Source organism: Phocoena sinus, chromosome 2, assembly GCF_008692025.1.
Source record: "Phocoena sinus isolate mPhoSin1 chromosome 2, mPhoSin1.pri, whole genome shotgun sequence".
Classification (NCBI taxonomy): domain Eukaryota; kingdom Metazoa; phylum Chordata; class Mammalia; order Artiodactyla; family Phocoenidae; genus Phocoena; species Phocoena sinus.
In genome coordinates, this window is record NC_045764.1 from 100,522,183 (window position 1) to 100,539,450 (window position 17,268).

General features: G+C 39.6%; 1 protein-coding gene across 1 annotated transcript in view; it reads left to right on the forward strand.

The window, feature by feature from the left end:
* RYR3 (ryanodine receptor 3) overlaps nucleotides 1–17,268 on the forward strand; it is a 399,907-nt gene that overhangs the window by 219,748 nt on the left and 162,891 nt on the right. Inside the window, exons 46-47 of the mRNA XM_032621721.1 lie at nucleotides 6,848–6,950; nucleotides 7,762–7,899. Of these exons, the coding sequence (XP_032477612.1) occupies nucleotides 6,848–6,950; nucleotides 7,762–7,899 (241 nt within the window). The remainder of the gene's footprint in view (nucleotides 1–6,847; nucleotides 6,951–7,761; nucleotides 7,900–17,268) is intronic.

The window sequence follows — 17,268 nt, forward strand, 5'->3', positions numbered from 1 at the left end:
CCATGCAGCTGGGAGGGTCTTGGTGCTCCGGCCGGGTGTCAGGCCTGAGCTGCCAAGGTGGGAGAGCTGAGTCCAGGACATTGGACGACCAGAGACCTACCAGCCCCATGTAATATTAATCAGCGAGAGCTCTCCCAAAGATCTCCATCTCAATGCTAAGACCCAGCTCCACCCAACGGGCAGCAAGCTTCAGTGCTGAATGCTCCATGAAAAACAACTAGCAAGACAGGAACACAACCCCACCCATTAGCAGAGAGGCTGCCTAAAGTTAGAGTAAGATCCCAGACACCCCAAAACACACCACCAGACGTGGCCCTGCCTACCAGAGGGACAAGACCCAGCCCCACCCACCAGAACACAGGCACCAGTCCCCCCTTGCCAGGAAGCCTACACAAACAACTAAACCAACCTCACCAGCTGGGGCAGACACCAGAAATAAGAGGAGATACAAACCTGCAGGCTGGGAAAAGGAGACCCCAAACACAGTAAGTTAAACAAAATGAGAAGACAGAGGAATATGCAGCAGGTGAAGGAGGAAGGTTTTTACCCACCAGACCAAACAAATGAAGAGGAAATAGACAGTCTACCTAAAAAAGAATTCAGAGTAATGATAGTAAAGATGATCCAAAATCTCAGAAATAGAATGAAGAAAATTCAAGAAACGTTTAACTAGGACCTAGAAGAACTAAAGCACAAACAAACGATGAATAACACAATAAGTGAAGTTAAAAATACTCTAGAAGGAATCAACGGCAGAATAACTGAGGCAAAAGAACAGATAAGTGACCTGGAAGATAGAATAGTGGAAATAACTGCTGCAGAGCAGAATAAAGATAAAAGAATGAAAAGAATTGAGGACAATCTCAGAGACCTCTGGGATAACATTAAATGTACCAATATTCTAATTCTAGGGGTCCCAGAAGAAGAAGAGAAAAATAAAGGGTCTGAGAAAATATTTGAAGAGATTACAGTTGATAACGTCCCTAACATGGGAAAGGAAATAGTCACCCAAGTCCAGGAAGCGCAGAGAGTCCCATACAGTATAAATCCAAGGAGAAACATGCCAGGACACATATTAATCAAACTATCAAAAACTAAATACAAAGAAAAAATACTAAAAGCAGCCAGGGAAAGCAACAAATAACAGACAAGAAAATCCCTATAAGGTTAACAGCTGAACTTTCAGCAGAAACTCTTCGAGCCAAAAGGGAGTGGCAGGACATATTTAAAGTGATGAAAGGAAAAAACCTACAACCAAGATTACTCTAACCAGCAAGGATCTCATTCCGATTTCATGGAGAAATTAAAACCTTTACAGCCAAGCGAAAGCTAAGAGAATTCAGCACCACCAAACCAGCTTTACAACAAATGCTAAAGGAACTTCTCTAGGCAGGAAACACAAGAGAAGGAAAAGACCTACAAAAACAAATAAAAAACAATTAAGAAAATGGTAATAGGAACATACATATTGATAATTACCTTAAATGTGAATGGATTAAATGCACCAACCAAAACACACAGACTGGCTGAATGGATGCAAAAATAAGACCCGTATATACGCTGTCTACAGGAGACCCACTTCAGACCTAGAGACACATACAGCCTGAAAGTGAAGGGATGGAAAATGATATTCCATGCAAGTGGAAAACAAAAGAAAGCTGGAATAGCAATACTCATATCAGGTAAAATAGACATGAAAATAAAGACTTACAAGAGATAAGGAAGGACACTACATAATGATCAAGGGATGAATCCAAGAAGAAGATACAACAATTATAAATGCTTATGCACCCAACATAGGAGCACTTCAATACATAAGGCAAATGCTAACAACCATGAAAAGGGAGATCAACAGTAATACAATAATAGAAGGGGACTTTAACACCCCACTTACACCAATGGACAGAACATCCAAACAGGAAATAAATAAGAAAACACAAGTTTTAAATGACACAACAGACCAGATAGATTTAATTGATACTTATAGATCATTCTACTCAGAAGTGACAGAATACACTTTCTTCTCAAGTGCACATGGAACATTCTCCAGGATCATATCTTGGGTCACAGATCAAGCCTAGGTAAATTTAAGAAACTGAAATCATATCAAGTATCTTATCTGACCACAATGCTATGAGACTAGATGCCAATTACAGGAAAAGAACACTGTAAAAAATACAGACACATGGAGGCTAAACAATATGCTACTAAATAACCAAGAGATCACTGAAGAAATAAAAAACTACCTAGCAACAATGACAATGAAAACACAATGATCCAAAACCTATGGGGTGCAGCAAAAGCAGTTCTAAGAGGGAAGTTTATAGCAATATGATCCTACCTCAAGAAAGAAGAAAAATCTCAAATAAGCAACCTAAACTTACACCTAAAGCAATTAGAGAAAGCAGAAGAACAACAACAACAACAACAACAAAAAAAACCAAAAATAGAAGAAGGAAAGAAATCATAAAGATCAGATCAAAAAGAAATGAAAAAGAAATGAAGGAAACAATAGCAAAGATCAAAAAAACTAAAAGCTGGTTCATTGAGAAGATAAACAAAATTGATAAACCATTAGCCAGACTCATCAAGAAAAAAAGGGAGAAGACTCAAATCAACAGAATTAGAAATGAAAAAGGAGAAGTGACACTGCAGAAATACAAAGGATCATGAGACATTACTACAAGCAACTATATGCCAATAAAATGGGTAACCGGGAAGAAATAGACAAATTCTTTGAAAAGTACAATCTTCCAAGACGGAACCAGGAAGAGATAGAAAATATGAACAGACCAATCACAAGCACTGAAATTGAAACTGTGATTAAAAATCTTCCAACTAACAAAAGCCAAGGACCAGGACCCTTCACAGGTTAACTCTATCAAACATTTAGAGAAGAGCTAACACCTATCCTTCTCAAACTCTTCCAAAATATAGCAGAGGGAGGAACACTCCCAAACTCATTCTATGAGGTCACCATCACCCTGATACCAAAACTAGACAAAGATGTCACAAAAAAAACTACAGGCCAATACACTGATGAACATAGATGCAAAAATCCTCAACAAAATACTAGCAAACAGAATCCAACAGCACATTAAAAGGATCATACACCATGATCAAATGAGGTTTATCCCAGGAATACAAGGATTCTTCAGTATATGCAAATCAATCAATGTGATACACCATGTTAACAAATGGAAGGATAAAAACCATATGATAATCTCAGTATATGCAGAAAAAGCTTTTGACAAAATTCAAAACGCATTTATGATAAAAACCCTCCAGAAAGTGGACATAGAGGGAACCTACCTCAACATAATAAAAGCCATATATGACAAACACAGCCAACAGCATTATCAATAGTGAAAAACTGAAAGCATTTCCTCTAAGATCAGGAACAAGACAAGGGTGCCCACTCTCACCACTGTTATTCAACATAGTTTTCAAAATTTTAGCCACGGCAGTCAGAGAAGAAAAAGAAATGGAAGGAATCCAAATTGGAAAAGAAGTAAAACTGTCACTGTTTGCAGATGACATGATACGATACATAGCGAATCCTAAAAAGGCTACCAGAAAACTACTAGAGCTAATCAATGAATTTGTTAAAGTAGCAGGATACAAAATTAATGCACAGAAATCTCTTGCATTCCTGTACACTAGCAATGAGAGAACAGAAAGAGAAATTAAGGAAACACTCCCATTTACCATTGCAACAAAAAGCATAAAATATCTACAAATAATCCTACCTGAGGAGACAAAAGACCTGTATTCAGAAAACTATAAGACACTGATGAAACAAATCTAAGATGATACAAACAGATGGAGACATATACCATGATCTTGGATTGGAAGAATCAACATTGAGAAAATCACTGTAGTACCCAAAGCAATCTACAGATTCAGTGCAATCCCTATCAAACTACCTATGGCATTTTTCACAGAACTAGAACAAAAAATATTACAATTTGTATAGAAACACAAAAGACCCCAAATAGCCAAAGCAATCTTGAGAACAAAAAACGGAGCTGGAGGAATCAGGCTCCCTGACTTCAGACTATACTACAAAGTTACGGTAATCAAGACAGTATGGTACTGACACAGAAGTAGAAATATAGATCAATGGAACAGGATAGAAAGCCCAAAGACAAAACCACACACATATGGTCACGTTATCTTTGACAAAGGAGGCAAGAATATACAATGGAGAAAAGACAGGCTCTTCAATCAGTGGTGCTTGGAAAACTGGACAGCTACATGTAAAAGAATGAAATTAGAACACTTCCTAACACCATACACAAAAATAAACTCAGAATGGATTAAAGACCTACATGTAGGGCCAGACACTATAAAACTTAGAGGAAAACATAGGCAGAACACTCTTTGACATAAATCAGCAAGATCGTTTTTGACCCACCTCCTAGAGTAATGGAAATAAAATCAAAAATAAATGAATGGGACCTAATGAAACTTAAAAGCTTTTGCACAGTGAAGGAAACCATAAGCAAGACAAAAAGACAACCCTCAGAATGGGAGAAAGTATTTGCAAATGAAGCAACTGACAAAGGATTAATCTCCAAACTATACAAGCAGCTCAATATCAAAAAAACAACCCAGTCCAAAAATAGGTGGAAGACCTAAACAGACATTTCTCCAAAGAAGATATACCAATTGCCAACAAACACATGAAAGAATGCTCAGCATCACTAATCATTAGAGAAATGCAAATCAAAACTACAGTGAGGTATCACCTCACACCAGCCAGAATGGCCATCATCAAAAAATCTACAAATGATAAATGCTGGAGAGGGTGTGGAGAAAAGGGAACCCTCTTACACTGTTAGTGGGAATGTAAATTGATACAGCCACTATGGAGAACAATATGGAGGTTCCTTAAAAAACTAAAAAAAGAACTACCATATGACCTAGCAATCCCACTCCTTGGCATATATCATGAGAAAGCCATAATTCTAAAGAGACATGTACCACAGTGTTCATTGTAGCACTATTTACAATAGCCAGGACCTGGAAGCAAGTGCCCATCGACAGATGAATGGGTAAAGATGTGGCACATATATACACTGGGATATTACTCAGCCATAAAAAGAAATGAAATTGAGTTATTTGTAGTGAGGTAGATGGACCTAGAGTCTGTCATACAGAGTGAAGTAAGTCAGAAAGAGAAAAACAAATACCGTATGCTAACACATATGTATGGTATCTGTAAAAGAAAAATGGTTCTGATGAACCTAGGGGCAGGACAGGAATAAAGACGCAGACGTAGAGAACGGACTTGAGGACACTGGTGGCAGGGGGACGGGGATGCTGGGACGAAGTGAGAGAGTGGCATGGACTAATATATACTACCAAATATAAAATAGATAGCTAATGGGAAGCAGCCACATAGCACAGGGAGATCAGCTTGGTGCTTTGTGACCACCTAGAGGGGTGGGATAGGGAGAGTTGGAGGGAGGCTCAAGAGGGAGGGGATATGGGGATATATGTATACATATAGCTGATTCACTTTGTTATTGAGCAGAAACTAACACAACATTGTAAGGTAATTACACTGCAATAAAGATGTTAAAAAAAAAATCATAAGGGAAAAAAAAGCCATTAGAATGTTCAAACCTTTTGGTCCAGGCATTTCGCTTCTCTGAGTTTATCCTAAGAAAATGATCAGAGAAATTCAAACCAACTTTATTTTACAAGGATAAAAAAATGAAAACAACTTAAATATTTCATAGCAGATCATTAATTTTACATGCATTTTATATAAACTGCTCTTCATCCTTATGATGAAATGTAATGCACCTGTTAAAGATGAGGTTAAGAAAAATTTTTAATTCTCGAGATAAATTAAGTGGAAAATTTGAGTTTCAAAAAAGTTGATTTAGAGTGTGATCTCAATCTGCATACATGAAGATATTAACTAAAAACAGTGGCTGTCTTTGAGTGGGGAGAGTGCAGTAAATTTTCTTCTTTAGGTAATCTCCAAGTTTTGTGTAATTAATAAATTACCTTTATAATCAGAAAAAAGTGAAAGCTACTTTTTTTTTTTAGCATCTCATAGTTTATGGCTTTATTTCATTAGTGTAGTTTTTACATCTTTGTATTCTCATGACTCATCTCTCCAAAGATCATTTAAAATGCCCTGGATACATGACTTTTTTCTCAGAATCATGCATTCTTTCTTAAAGACAGGAATCAGAGCCATAGTCACCAAAATAATTAAAGAAGGAGAGCAGAGACAGTATCTTAGTGATGCAAAGCAATATTGCTGGAATTTTTTGTTTTTCTTTTTTTATTTGTAGTGGGGTTTTTTTCCCAGTTATTGAGATCTGGTTAACGCATAACACTGTATAGTTTAAGGTATACAACATAATCATTTGATATATGTATATATTGTGAAATGATCACCACAGTAAGCTTAGTTAACATCTATCACCTCACATAGTTATTAATTTCTTTTTCTTATGATGAGAACTTTTAAGATCTACTCTCTTAGCAATTTTCAAGTACAGTATTTTTAACTACGGTCACTATGCTATACATTACATCCCCAGAACTTATTCATCTTATAACTGGAAGTTTGTACCCTTTTTTAAAATTCTTATGTTTTTTTTATTGAAGTATAGTTGATTTACAGTGTTTCAGATGTGCAGCAGAGTGATTCAGTTATAGAAAGCTACTTTTAAATGTTGGCCATCTTTACCAAAAAAAAAAATAATAATAATCGAGTTAAAAAAAATTTGCCGAGAAATATTAGGTGTCTGACTAAGATTGGATCTGAGTTCTTTGGACAGACATTGAGAACCAACTAGCCGTTCTTCTTTGTCCCTCAAAGATCAACATGCTTCTTAACTTTCAACTGGGGGAGAACTGCCCGTGCCCAGAAGAGATCCGGGAGGAGCTGTATGACTTCCACGAGGACCTTCTCATTCACTGCGGTGAGCTTCCGAGATAAAAGCTTTATGAAAGACAAGTCTGTTCATGATTCCTTCGTTAGAAGCTCAGGGGGAGTTGTGAAGTTAGTTTTCTATTTTAAACTACAATACTAATTGTCCAAGAAATGATTCTCTCCAAAACTATTTGGGTCAGAGAAGATACAGGACATCATCCTGGCATAATACATAACTGAAACTACTACCTAGAAGAAATTTTGCTGAGATCTAAGAGAGAACTGGGTCTCTAAAGAAGGAAAGAAAAGAACTGATCTTTATGTAAACCTCACCCATTTTACCTCAAGTTAGATAGTTGGGACTCTGCTCCCAGCTGAGCCAAGATTCTGATCCCCTTTGCTTTTTAGTTTCTGCGATGATATAAGTATGGCCATATCTGCCCTTAAGGATTCGAAACCAGCCATCCCTGCTTAGTTACATATCTGCTCGTTTTAAAGTGGCTCTCAGCAATTGTGCTGCTTGTACATGGGTGGATTGAGTACTATGTGGATAAGAGATGACTTTTTCATTTGAAGTAACTCATGGTTAACTCTTTCTTTGTGGACACTCTAGAGCCCATTTTGGGTATGGGTTAGAAAAAGTTAAGTCTTGGGATTGAAATTGCTTAGTGTTCTTGTATACAAGAAATCATCTTTTTAAACAACTTGCCAAAAGACATGATGTAAATACTTTTGGGAGGCTGCCTATAGTATCCTTAGAAAGTTCCAAAGGGTGGAAAGCAGTGTTTCTATGTTCTTTCCATCATCTGGTGGCTTCATGTACTGTTTGAGGTTATCACTCTGTTATGTGACTTGCTTAGGGGTTCCCCTGGAGGAAGAGGAAGCGGAAGAGGAGGACACCTCCTGGACTGGAAAATTCCGTGCCTTGGTGTATAAAATCAAAGGCTCTTCCAAGCCAGAGAAGGAGCGGCCGACAGAGGAGGAGGAGAGATGCCCTAGTAAGTTCCAGAGCCTTTCAATCACACTGCCCCCAACCTGAAGCTCTTCTAAGACTTAATTAAGATCACGGACTTTCTAAGCAAATACTGTGGGATAGAGAAGGGATGCTTAGCTAGCTTCAAGGAAGCGTTCTGTTATGATTTGTAGAACTTATTGCTATGTGTTTGGGGCTATGCTTTTCTTCTGACTTAAGGAACTTCATTTGAGTCGTCTTTTAGGGATGGATTGCTTGATGGGTCTGCTCTTGTCTGTCTACTTTTAAATGCCTGTAAACAGATTTCTGTTCTTTCTTTTATGTGTTCATAATCTTCCTCTTCTAAACCACTGTTGTTTCTGTCACTTTTGTTTGTGGTTCCTTAGCGTTGAAAATTGCCCCAGCAAGGAAATAACATAATAATAAGGCAGAAGTAAAGGGAATAGGTTGTGGGGTTTGGGGCGGGGGGTTGGGTTTTGGCTATGATTTTCCTAATATAACATCCCAGAGGAATTGGACCTTCTGTTTTTCAGCATTCACGAACCTTGTTCAAATCATTTCTCTAATCCTTATAGTACAGATGACTCCTACCATTTCGACCCATGTTGAAACAAGATAATTCGTTCTGCAAGGCAGTTGACTGTCCATTGCCATTAACATTTCAAGAGGAAGATTGTCTGCATGTTATAATCAGTCTGCTCCATAGTACCAAATTCTGCAAATATTTCACTGTCTAAAGAAGAAGGAATTTCCCAGGTTTAATATAGTTGCCTTTTATCTTATTCCCTGTTCCTATCCATCTTAGAACATGCTTTCAAATTATAGACTAGAGCAATAGACTGTCAAGATGTGCTCAGTTTGTTTGAAAACACTGCTTTGGGGTTCATACATCTTATTGCCCTTTCTATTGACCTTCCATCTTTATCAGACTATCTCTGAAGGGAAAGAATCCTCCGCATTTATCAGCAGAAGTGTAGAAGCCTCTGGAAGAATGTCTGGGGTACTTGGCAGCAGATGCACTGGCAACCCTTGGTTGGTCCTATTTGTCACCATGGCAAATAGGTGACAAATAGGACCTATTTGCCTATTTGCCTATTTGCCTATCTGGGGTGGGGGGGGGTCTTTGGTGAGGACAGGCCAGCATGATTCAAAGGCCCAAAAAAGTGAGTTTAGACTCCCTTTGTGGTATTGCCCAAGCAGAACTAAACATAGGCTGAGCTGACCCATATTCCCTGTGGAGAGTCAGTTTTGAAAGTGGTTGCTTCTTTCTAACACAATATGTCACAACCAGGGGGTCCTCCAAGGTGACCGCTTCATGTTAGGTAACTGGAGTCACTTAGATTAAGTCACCTAGCTCTGTGAAGTCTCCCTAACTCTAAGAATGGTGTCCAAGCTCTAAGGACTGCAATCTTTAGCATTGCTACCCCGGGCCTCAGGCAGAAAGATTATGTTCTGTCTGTCCTGGCAGGATGTGCAAACCTGAAAGGCTACCCCAGCATGAGACTCCATGGAGCGCCCCATGCTGCTTCCATTCCACAAGCAGAATTCTGAGAGGTTCAAGCTTTGTGTCATAAGTCTTCTTTCCTGCAGTCCCAGAAGTAGAAATAGAAGGTGGCCAAGCATGTCTGGTTGGCAGGATACGGGTTCCCTGCCAGATGTTCCAGGGACATAAAGCTCCTCACTCAGGGCTGACATTTTTTTCTTACATCTTTATTGGAGTATAATTGCTTTACAGTGGTGAGTTAGTTTCTGCTTTATAACAAAGTGAACCAGTTATACATATACATATGTTCCCATATCTCTTCCCTCTTGCATCTCGCTCCCTCCCACCGTCCCTCCAGGCGGTCACAAAGCACGGAGCTGATCTCCCTGTGCTATGCGGCTGCTTCCCACTAGCTATCTACCTTACGTTTGGTAGTGTATATATGTCCATGCCTCTCTCTCGCTTTGTCACAGCTCAACCTTCCCCCTCCCCATATCCTCAAGACCATTCTCTAGTAGGTCTGTGTCTTTATTCCTGTCTTACCCCTAGGTGCTTCATGACATTTTTTTCTTCTTAGATTCCATATATATGTGTTAGCATACGGTATTTGTCTTTCTCTTTCTTACTTCACTCTGTATGACAGACGCTAGGTCTATCCACCTCATTACAGATAGCTCAATGTCATTTCTTTTTATGGCTGAGTAATATTCCACTGTATATATGTGCCACATCTTCTTTATCCATTCATCCGATGATGGAAACATAGGTTGTTTCCATCTCTGGGCTATGGTAAATAGAGCTGCAATGAACATTTTGGTACATGACTCTTTTTGAATTATGGTTTTCTCAGGGTATATGCCCAGTAGTGGGATTGCAGGGTCATATGGTAGTTCTATTTGTAGTTTTTTAAGGAACCTCCATAATGTTCTCCACAGTGGCTGTATCAATTTACGTTCCCACCAACAGTGCAAGAGGGTTCCCTTTTCTCCACACCGTCTCCAGCATTTATTGTTTCTAGATTTTTTGATGATGGCCATTCTGACTTGTGTGAGATGATATCTCATTGTAGTCTTGATTTGCATTTCTCTAATGATTAATGATGTTGAGCATTCTTTCATGTGTTTCTTGGCAGTCTGTATATCTTCTTTGGAGAAATGTCTGTTTAGGTCTTCTGCCCATTTTTGGATTGGGTTGTTTGTTTTTTTGTTATTGAGCTGCATGAGCTGCTTATAAATTTTGGAGATTAATCCTTTGTCAGTTGCTTCATTTGCAAATATTTTCTCCCATTGTGAGGGTTGTCTTTGGGTCTTATTTATGGTTTCCTTTGCTGTGCAAAAGCTTTTAAGTTTCATTAGGTCCCATTTGTTTATTTTTGTTTTTATTTCCATTTCTCTAGGAGGTGGGTCAAAAAGGATCTTGCTGTGATTTATGTCATAGAGTGTTCTGCCTATGTTTTCCTCTAAGAGTTTGGTAGTTTCTGGCCTTACATTTAGTTCTCTAATCCGTTTTGAGTTTATTTTTGTGTATGGTGTTAGGGAGTGATCTAATCTCATACTTTTACATGTACTTGTCCGTTTTCCCAGCACCACTTATTGAAGAGGATTGTCCTTTCTCCACTGTACATTCCTGCCTCCTTTATCAAAGAGAAGGTGACCATATGTGTGTGGATTTATCTCTGGGCTTTCTATCCTGTTCCATTGATCTATCTTTCTGTTTTTGTGCCAGTACCATACTGTCTTGATTACTGTAGCTTTGTAGTATAGTCTGAAGTCAGGGAGCCTGATTCCTCCAGCTCCGTTTTTTGTTCTCAAGATTGCTTTGGCTATTCGGGGTCTTTTGTGTTTCCATACAAATTGTGAAATTTTTTGTTCTAGTTCTGTGAAAAATGCCAGTGGTAGTTTGATAGAGATTGCATTGAATCTGTAGATTGCTTTGGGTAGTAGAGTCATTTTCACAATGTTGATTCTTCCAATCCAGGAACATGGTATATCTCTCCATCTATTTGTATCATCTTTAATTTCTTTCATCAGTGTCTTATAATTTTCGGCATACAGGTCTTTTGTCTCCTTAGGTAGGTTTATTCCTAGATATTTTATTCTTTTTGTTGCAGTGGTAAATGGGAGTGTTTTCTTGATTTCACTTTCAGATGTTTCATCATTAGTGTATAGGAATGCCAGAGATTTCTGTGCATTAATTTTGTATCCTGCTACTTTACCAAATTCATTGATTAGCTCTAGTAGTTTTCTGGTAGCATCTTTAGGATTCTCTATGTGTAGTATCATGTCATCTGCAAACAGTGACAGCTTTACTTCTTCTTTTCCGATTTGAATTCCTTTTATTTCCTTTTCTTCTCTGATTGCTGTGGCTAAAACTTCCAAAACTATGTTGAATAAGAGTGGTTAGAGTGGGCAACCTTGTCTTGTTCCTGATCTTAGTTGAAATGCTTTCAGTTTTTCACCATTGAGGATGATGTTGGCTGTGGGTTTGTCATATATGGCCTTTATTATGTTGAGGAACGTTCCCTCTATGCCTACTTTCTCAAGGGTTTTTATCATAAATCGGTGTTGAATTTTGTCAAAAGCTTTCTCTGCATCTATTGAGATGATCATATGGTTTTTCTCCTTCAATTTGTTAATATGGTATATCACGTTGATTGATTTGTGTATATTGAAGAATCCTTGCATTCCTGGAATAAACCCCGCTTGATCCTTTTAATGTGCTGTTGGATTCTGTTTGCTAGTATTTTGTTGAGGATTTTTGCATCTCTGTTCATCAGTGATATTGGCCTGTAGTTTTCTTTCTTTGTGACATCCCTGTCTGGTTTTGGTATCAGGGTGATGGTGGCCTCGTAGAATGAGTTTGGGAGTGTTCCTCCCTCTGCTATATTTTGGAAGAGTTTGAGAAGGGTAGATGTTAGCTCTTCTCTAAATGTTTGATAGAATTCGCCTGGGAAGCCATCTGGTCCTGGGCTTTTGTTAGTTGGAAGATTTTTAATCACAGTTTCAGTTTCAGTGCTTGTGATTGGTCTGTTCATATTTTCTATTTCTTCCTGATTCAGTCTTGGCAGGTTGTGCATTTCTAAGAATTTGTCCATTTCTTCCAGGTTGTCCATTTTATTGGCATAGTGTTGCTTGTAGTAATCTCTCATGATCTTTTGTGTTTCTGCAGTGTCACTTGTTACTTCTCCTTTTTCATTTCTAATTCTATTGATTTGAGTCTTCTCCCTTTTTTTCTTGATGAGTCTGGCTAATGGTTTATCAAGTTTGTTTATCTTCTCAAAGAACCAGCTTTTAGTTTTATTGACCTTTGCTATCGTTTCCTTCATTTCTTTTTCATTTATTTCTGATCTGATTTTTATGACTTCTTTCCTTCTAACTTTGGGGTTCTTTTGTTCTTCTTTCTCTGCTTTAGGTGCAACGGTAGGTTGTTTATTTGAGATGTTTCCTGTTTCTTAAGGTAGGATTGTATTGCTATAAACTTCCCTCTTAGAACTTCTTTTGCTGCATCCCATAGATTTTTGGTCATCGTGTCTCCATTGTCTTTCGTTTCTAGGTATTTTTTGATTTTCTCTTTGATTTCTTCAGTGATCACTTCGTTATTAAGTAGTGTATTGTTTAGCCTCCATGTGTTTGTGTTTTTTACAGATCTTTCCCTGTAATTGATATCTAGTCTCATAGAGTTGTGGTCGGAAAAGATACTTGATACAATTTCAGTTTTCTTAAATTTACCAAGGCTTGATTTGTGACCCAAGGTATGATCTATCCTGGAGAATGTTCCATGAGCACTTGAGAAAAATGTGTATTCTGTTGTTTTGGGAGGGAATGTCCTATAAATATCAATTAAGTTCATCTTGTTTAATGTATCATTTAAAGCTTGTGTTTCCTTATTTATTTTCATTTTGGATGATCTGTCCATTGGTGAAAGTGGGGTGTTAAAGTCCCCTACTATGAATGTGTTACTGTCGATTTCTCCTTTTATGGCTGTTAGTATTTGCCTTATGTATTGAGGTGCTCCTATGTTGGGTGCATAAATATTTACAATTGTTATATCTTCTTCTTGGATCGATCCCTTGATCATTATGTAGTGTCTTTCTTTGTCTCTTATAATAGTCTTTATTTTAAAGTCCATTTTGTCTGATATGAGAATTGCTACTCCAGCTTTCTTTTGGTTTCCATTTGCATGGAATATCTTTTTCCATCCCCTCACTTTCAGTCTGTATGTGTCTCTAGATCTGAAGTGGGTCTCTTGTAGACAGCAAATATATGGGTATTGTTTTTGTATCCATTCAGCCAATCTCTGTCTTTTGGTGGGAGCATTTAGTCCATTTACATTTAAGGTAATTATCGATATGTATGTTCCTATTCCCATTTTCTTAATTGTTTTGAGTTCATTATTGTAGGTCTTTTCCTTCTCTTGTGTTTCTTGCCTAGAGAAGTTCCTTTAGCAGTTGTTGTAAAGCTGGTTTGGCGTTGCTGAACTCTCTCAGCTTTTGCTTGTCTGTAAAGGTTTTAATTTCTCCATCAAATCTGAATGAGATCCTTGCTGGGTAGAATGATCTTGGTTGCAGGTTTTTCTCCTTCATCACTTTAAATATGTCCTGCCAGTCCCTTCTGGCTTGCAGAGTTTCTGCTGAAAGATCAGCTGTTAACCTTATGGGGATTCCCTTGTGTGTTATTTGTTCTTTTTCCCTTGCTGCTTTTAATATGTTTTCTTTGTATTTAATTTTTGACAGTTTGATTAATATGTGCCTTGGCGTGTTTCTCCTTGGATTTATCCTGTATGGGACTCTCTGTGCTTCCTGGACTTGATTAACTATTTCCTTTCCCATATTAGGGAAGTTTTCAACTATAATCTCTTCAAATATTTTCTCAGACCCTTTGTTTTTCTCTTCTTCTTCTGGGACCCCTATAATTTGAATGATGTTGCATTTAATGTTGTCCCAGAGGTCTCTGAGACTATCCTCAATTCTTTTCATTCTTTTTTCTTTATTCTGCTCTGTGGTAGTTACTTCCACTATTTTATCTTCCAGGTCACTTATCTGTTCTTCTGCCTCAGTTATTCTGCTCTTGATTCCTTATAGAGAAGTTTTAATTTCATTTATTGTGTTGTTCATCATTGTTTGTTTGCTCTGTAGTTCTTCTAGGTCCTTGTTACATGTTTCTTGTATTTTCTCCATTCTATCTCCAAGATTTTGGATCATCTTTACTATCATTACTCTGAATTCTTTGTCAGGTAGACTGCCTATTTCCTCTTCATTTGTTAGGTCTGGTGGGTTTTTATCTTGCTCCTTCATCTGCTGTGTGTTTTTCTGTCTTCACATTTTGCTTATCTTACTGTGTTTGGGGTCTCCTTTTTGCAGGCTGCAGGTTCGTAGTTCCCGTTGTTTTTGGAGTCTGTCCCCAGTGGCTAAAGTTGGTTCAGTGGGTTGTGTAGGCTTCCTGGTGGAGGGGACTAGTGCCTGTGTTCTGGTGGACGAGGCTGGATCTTGTCTTTCTGGTGGGCAGGTCCATGTCTGGTGGTGTGTTTTGGGGTGTCTGTGGACTTATTATGATTTTAGGCAGCCTGTCTGCTAATGGGTGGGGTTGTGTTCCTGTCTTGCTAGTCGTTTAGCATAGGATGTCCAGCATTGTAGCTTTCTGGTCGTTGAGTGAAGCTGGGTGCTGGTGTTGAGATGGAGATGTCTGGGAGATTTTCACCATTTGATATTATGTGGAGCTGGGAGGTCTCTTGTGGACCAGTGTCCTGAAGTTGGCTCTCCCACCTCAGAGGCACAGCACTGACTCCTGGCTGCAGCACCAAGAGCCTTTCATCCACACGGCTCAGAATAAAAGGGAGAAAAAGTAGAAAGAAAGAATTAGTAGAAGTAGAAAGAAAGAAAGGAGGGAGGGAGGAAGGAAGGAGGGAATGAAGGAAAAAAAGAAATAAAGAAGATAAAGTAAAATAAAATAAAGTAAGATAAAATATAATAAAGTTATTAAAATTAAAAAATAATTAAGAAAAAAAAGATTTAAAAAAAAATGGACGGATGGAGCCCTAGGACAAATGGTGGAAGCAAAGCTATACAGTCAAAATCTCAAACAGAAACATACACATACACGCTCACAAAAAGAGGAAAAAGGGAAAAAATCATAAATCTTGCTCTCAAAGTCCACCTCCTCAATTTGGGATGATTCATTGTCTAAAGGAGGGAAGGAAAGAAAGAATGAAAGAAGATAAAGTAAAATAAAATAAAGTTATTAAAATAAAAAATAATTATTAAAACAAACAAAAAGAACGGACGGATAGAACCCTAGGACAAATGGTGGAAGTAAAGCTATACAGACAAAATCGCACACAGAAGCATACACATACACACTCACAAAAAGAGGAAAAGGGGGAAAAAAATCATAAATCTTGCTCTCAAAGTCCACCTCCTCAATTTGGGATGATTCGTCGTCTATTCACGTATTCCACAGATGCAGGGTACATCAAGTTGATTGTGGAGCTTTAATCCGCTGCTTCTGAGGCTGCAGGGAGAGATTTCCCTTTGTCTTCTTTGTTCTCACAGCTCCCAGGGGCTCAGCTTTGGATGTGGCCCCGCCTCTGCGTGTAGGTAGCTGGAGGTCGTCTGTTCTTCGCTCAGACAGGACAGGGTTAAAAGGAGCAGCTGACTGGGGGCTCTGGCTCACTCAGGCCGGGGGCGGGGGGCGGGGGGGGGCACGGAGTGTGGGGCGGGCCTGCGGCGGCAGAGGCCAGCGTGACAGCGTGACGTTGCACCAGCCTGAGGCGCGCCCGTGCGTTCTTCCCCGGGGAGTTGTCCCTGGATCCCGGGACCCTGGCAGTGGCGGGCTGCAGAGGCTCCCCGGAAGAGGGGTGTGGATAGTGACCTGTGCTCTCATACAGGCTTCTTGGTGGCGGCAGCAGCAGCCTTAGCGTCTCATGCCCGTGTCTGGGGTCTGCGCTTTTAGCCGTGGCTCGCGCCCGTCTGTGGAGCTCCTTTAAGCAGCGCTCTTAATCCCCTCTCCTCGCGCACCAGGAAACAAAGAGGGAAGAAAAAGTCTCTTGCCTCTTCGGCAGGTCCAGACTTTTCCCCGGACTCCCTCCCGGCTATCCGTGGCGCAGTAACCCCCTGCAGGCTGTGTTCACGCAGCCAACCCCAGTCCTCTGCCGTCGCTCCGACCGAAGCCCGAGCCTCAGCTCCCAGACCCGCCCGGCCCGGCTGGTGAGCCGACAAGCCTCTCCAGCTGGTGAGTGCTGGTCGGCACCGATCCTCTGTGCGGGAATCTCTCTTTGTCCTCCGCATCCCTGTTGCTGTGCTCTCCTCCGCAGCTCCGAAGCTTTCCCCCTCCGCCACCCACAGTCTCCGCCCGTGAAGGGGCTTCCTAGTGTGTGGGAACCTTTCCTCCTTCACGGCTCCCTCCCACTGGTGCAGGTCCCGTCCCTATCCTTTTGTCTCTATTTATTCTTTTTTCTTTTGCCCTACCCAGGTACGTGGGGGCGTTTCTTGCCTTTTGGGAGGTCTGAGGTCTTCTGCTAGCCTTCAGTAGGTGTTCTGTAGGAGTTGTTCCACATGTAGATGTATTTTTGGTGTATCTGTGGGGAGGAAGTTGATCTCCGCTCCTTACTCTTCCGCCATCTTCCCGGAAGCCCCAGGGCTGACATTTTAAGAGAAAATCTTGGGGATGGTTTAAGTGCCATACCCCCCAAAATTGTTTTTCACTTGATTGAATGGAACTGATGTTTCTGAATGCATAGCCAGTTGCCATAAAGGTTTCTAATCCTTTAAAATATTGGTAACTTTGCTCATGTTATTGCTTATGATTTCTTACCCTTGCATTTGATAAAATATTAAAAGTTTAGATAATGAGAATTGCATGCTATAGTGAACTGACAGTTTACCAAATAGTTCATATATATTAGTTTACTGCTGTT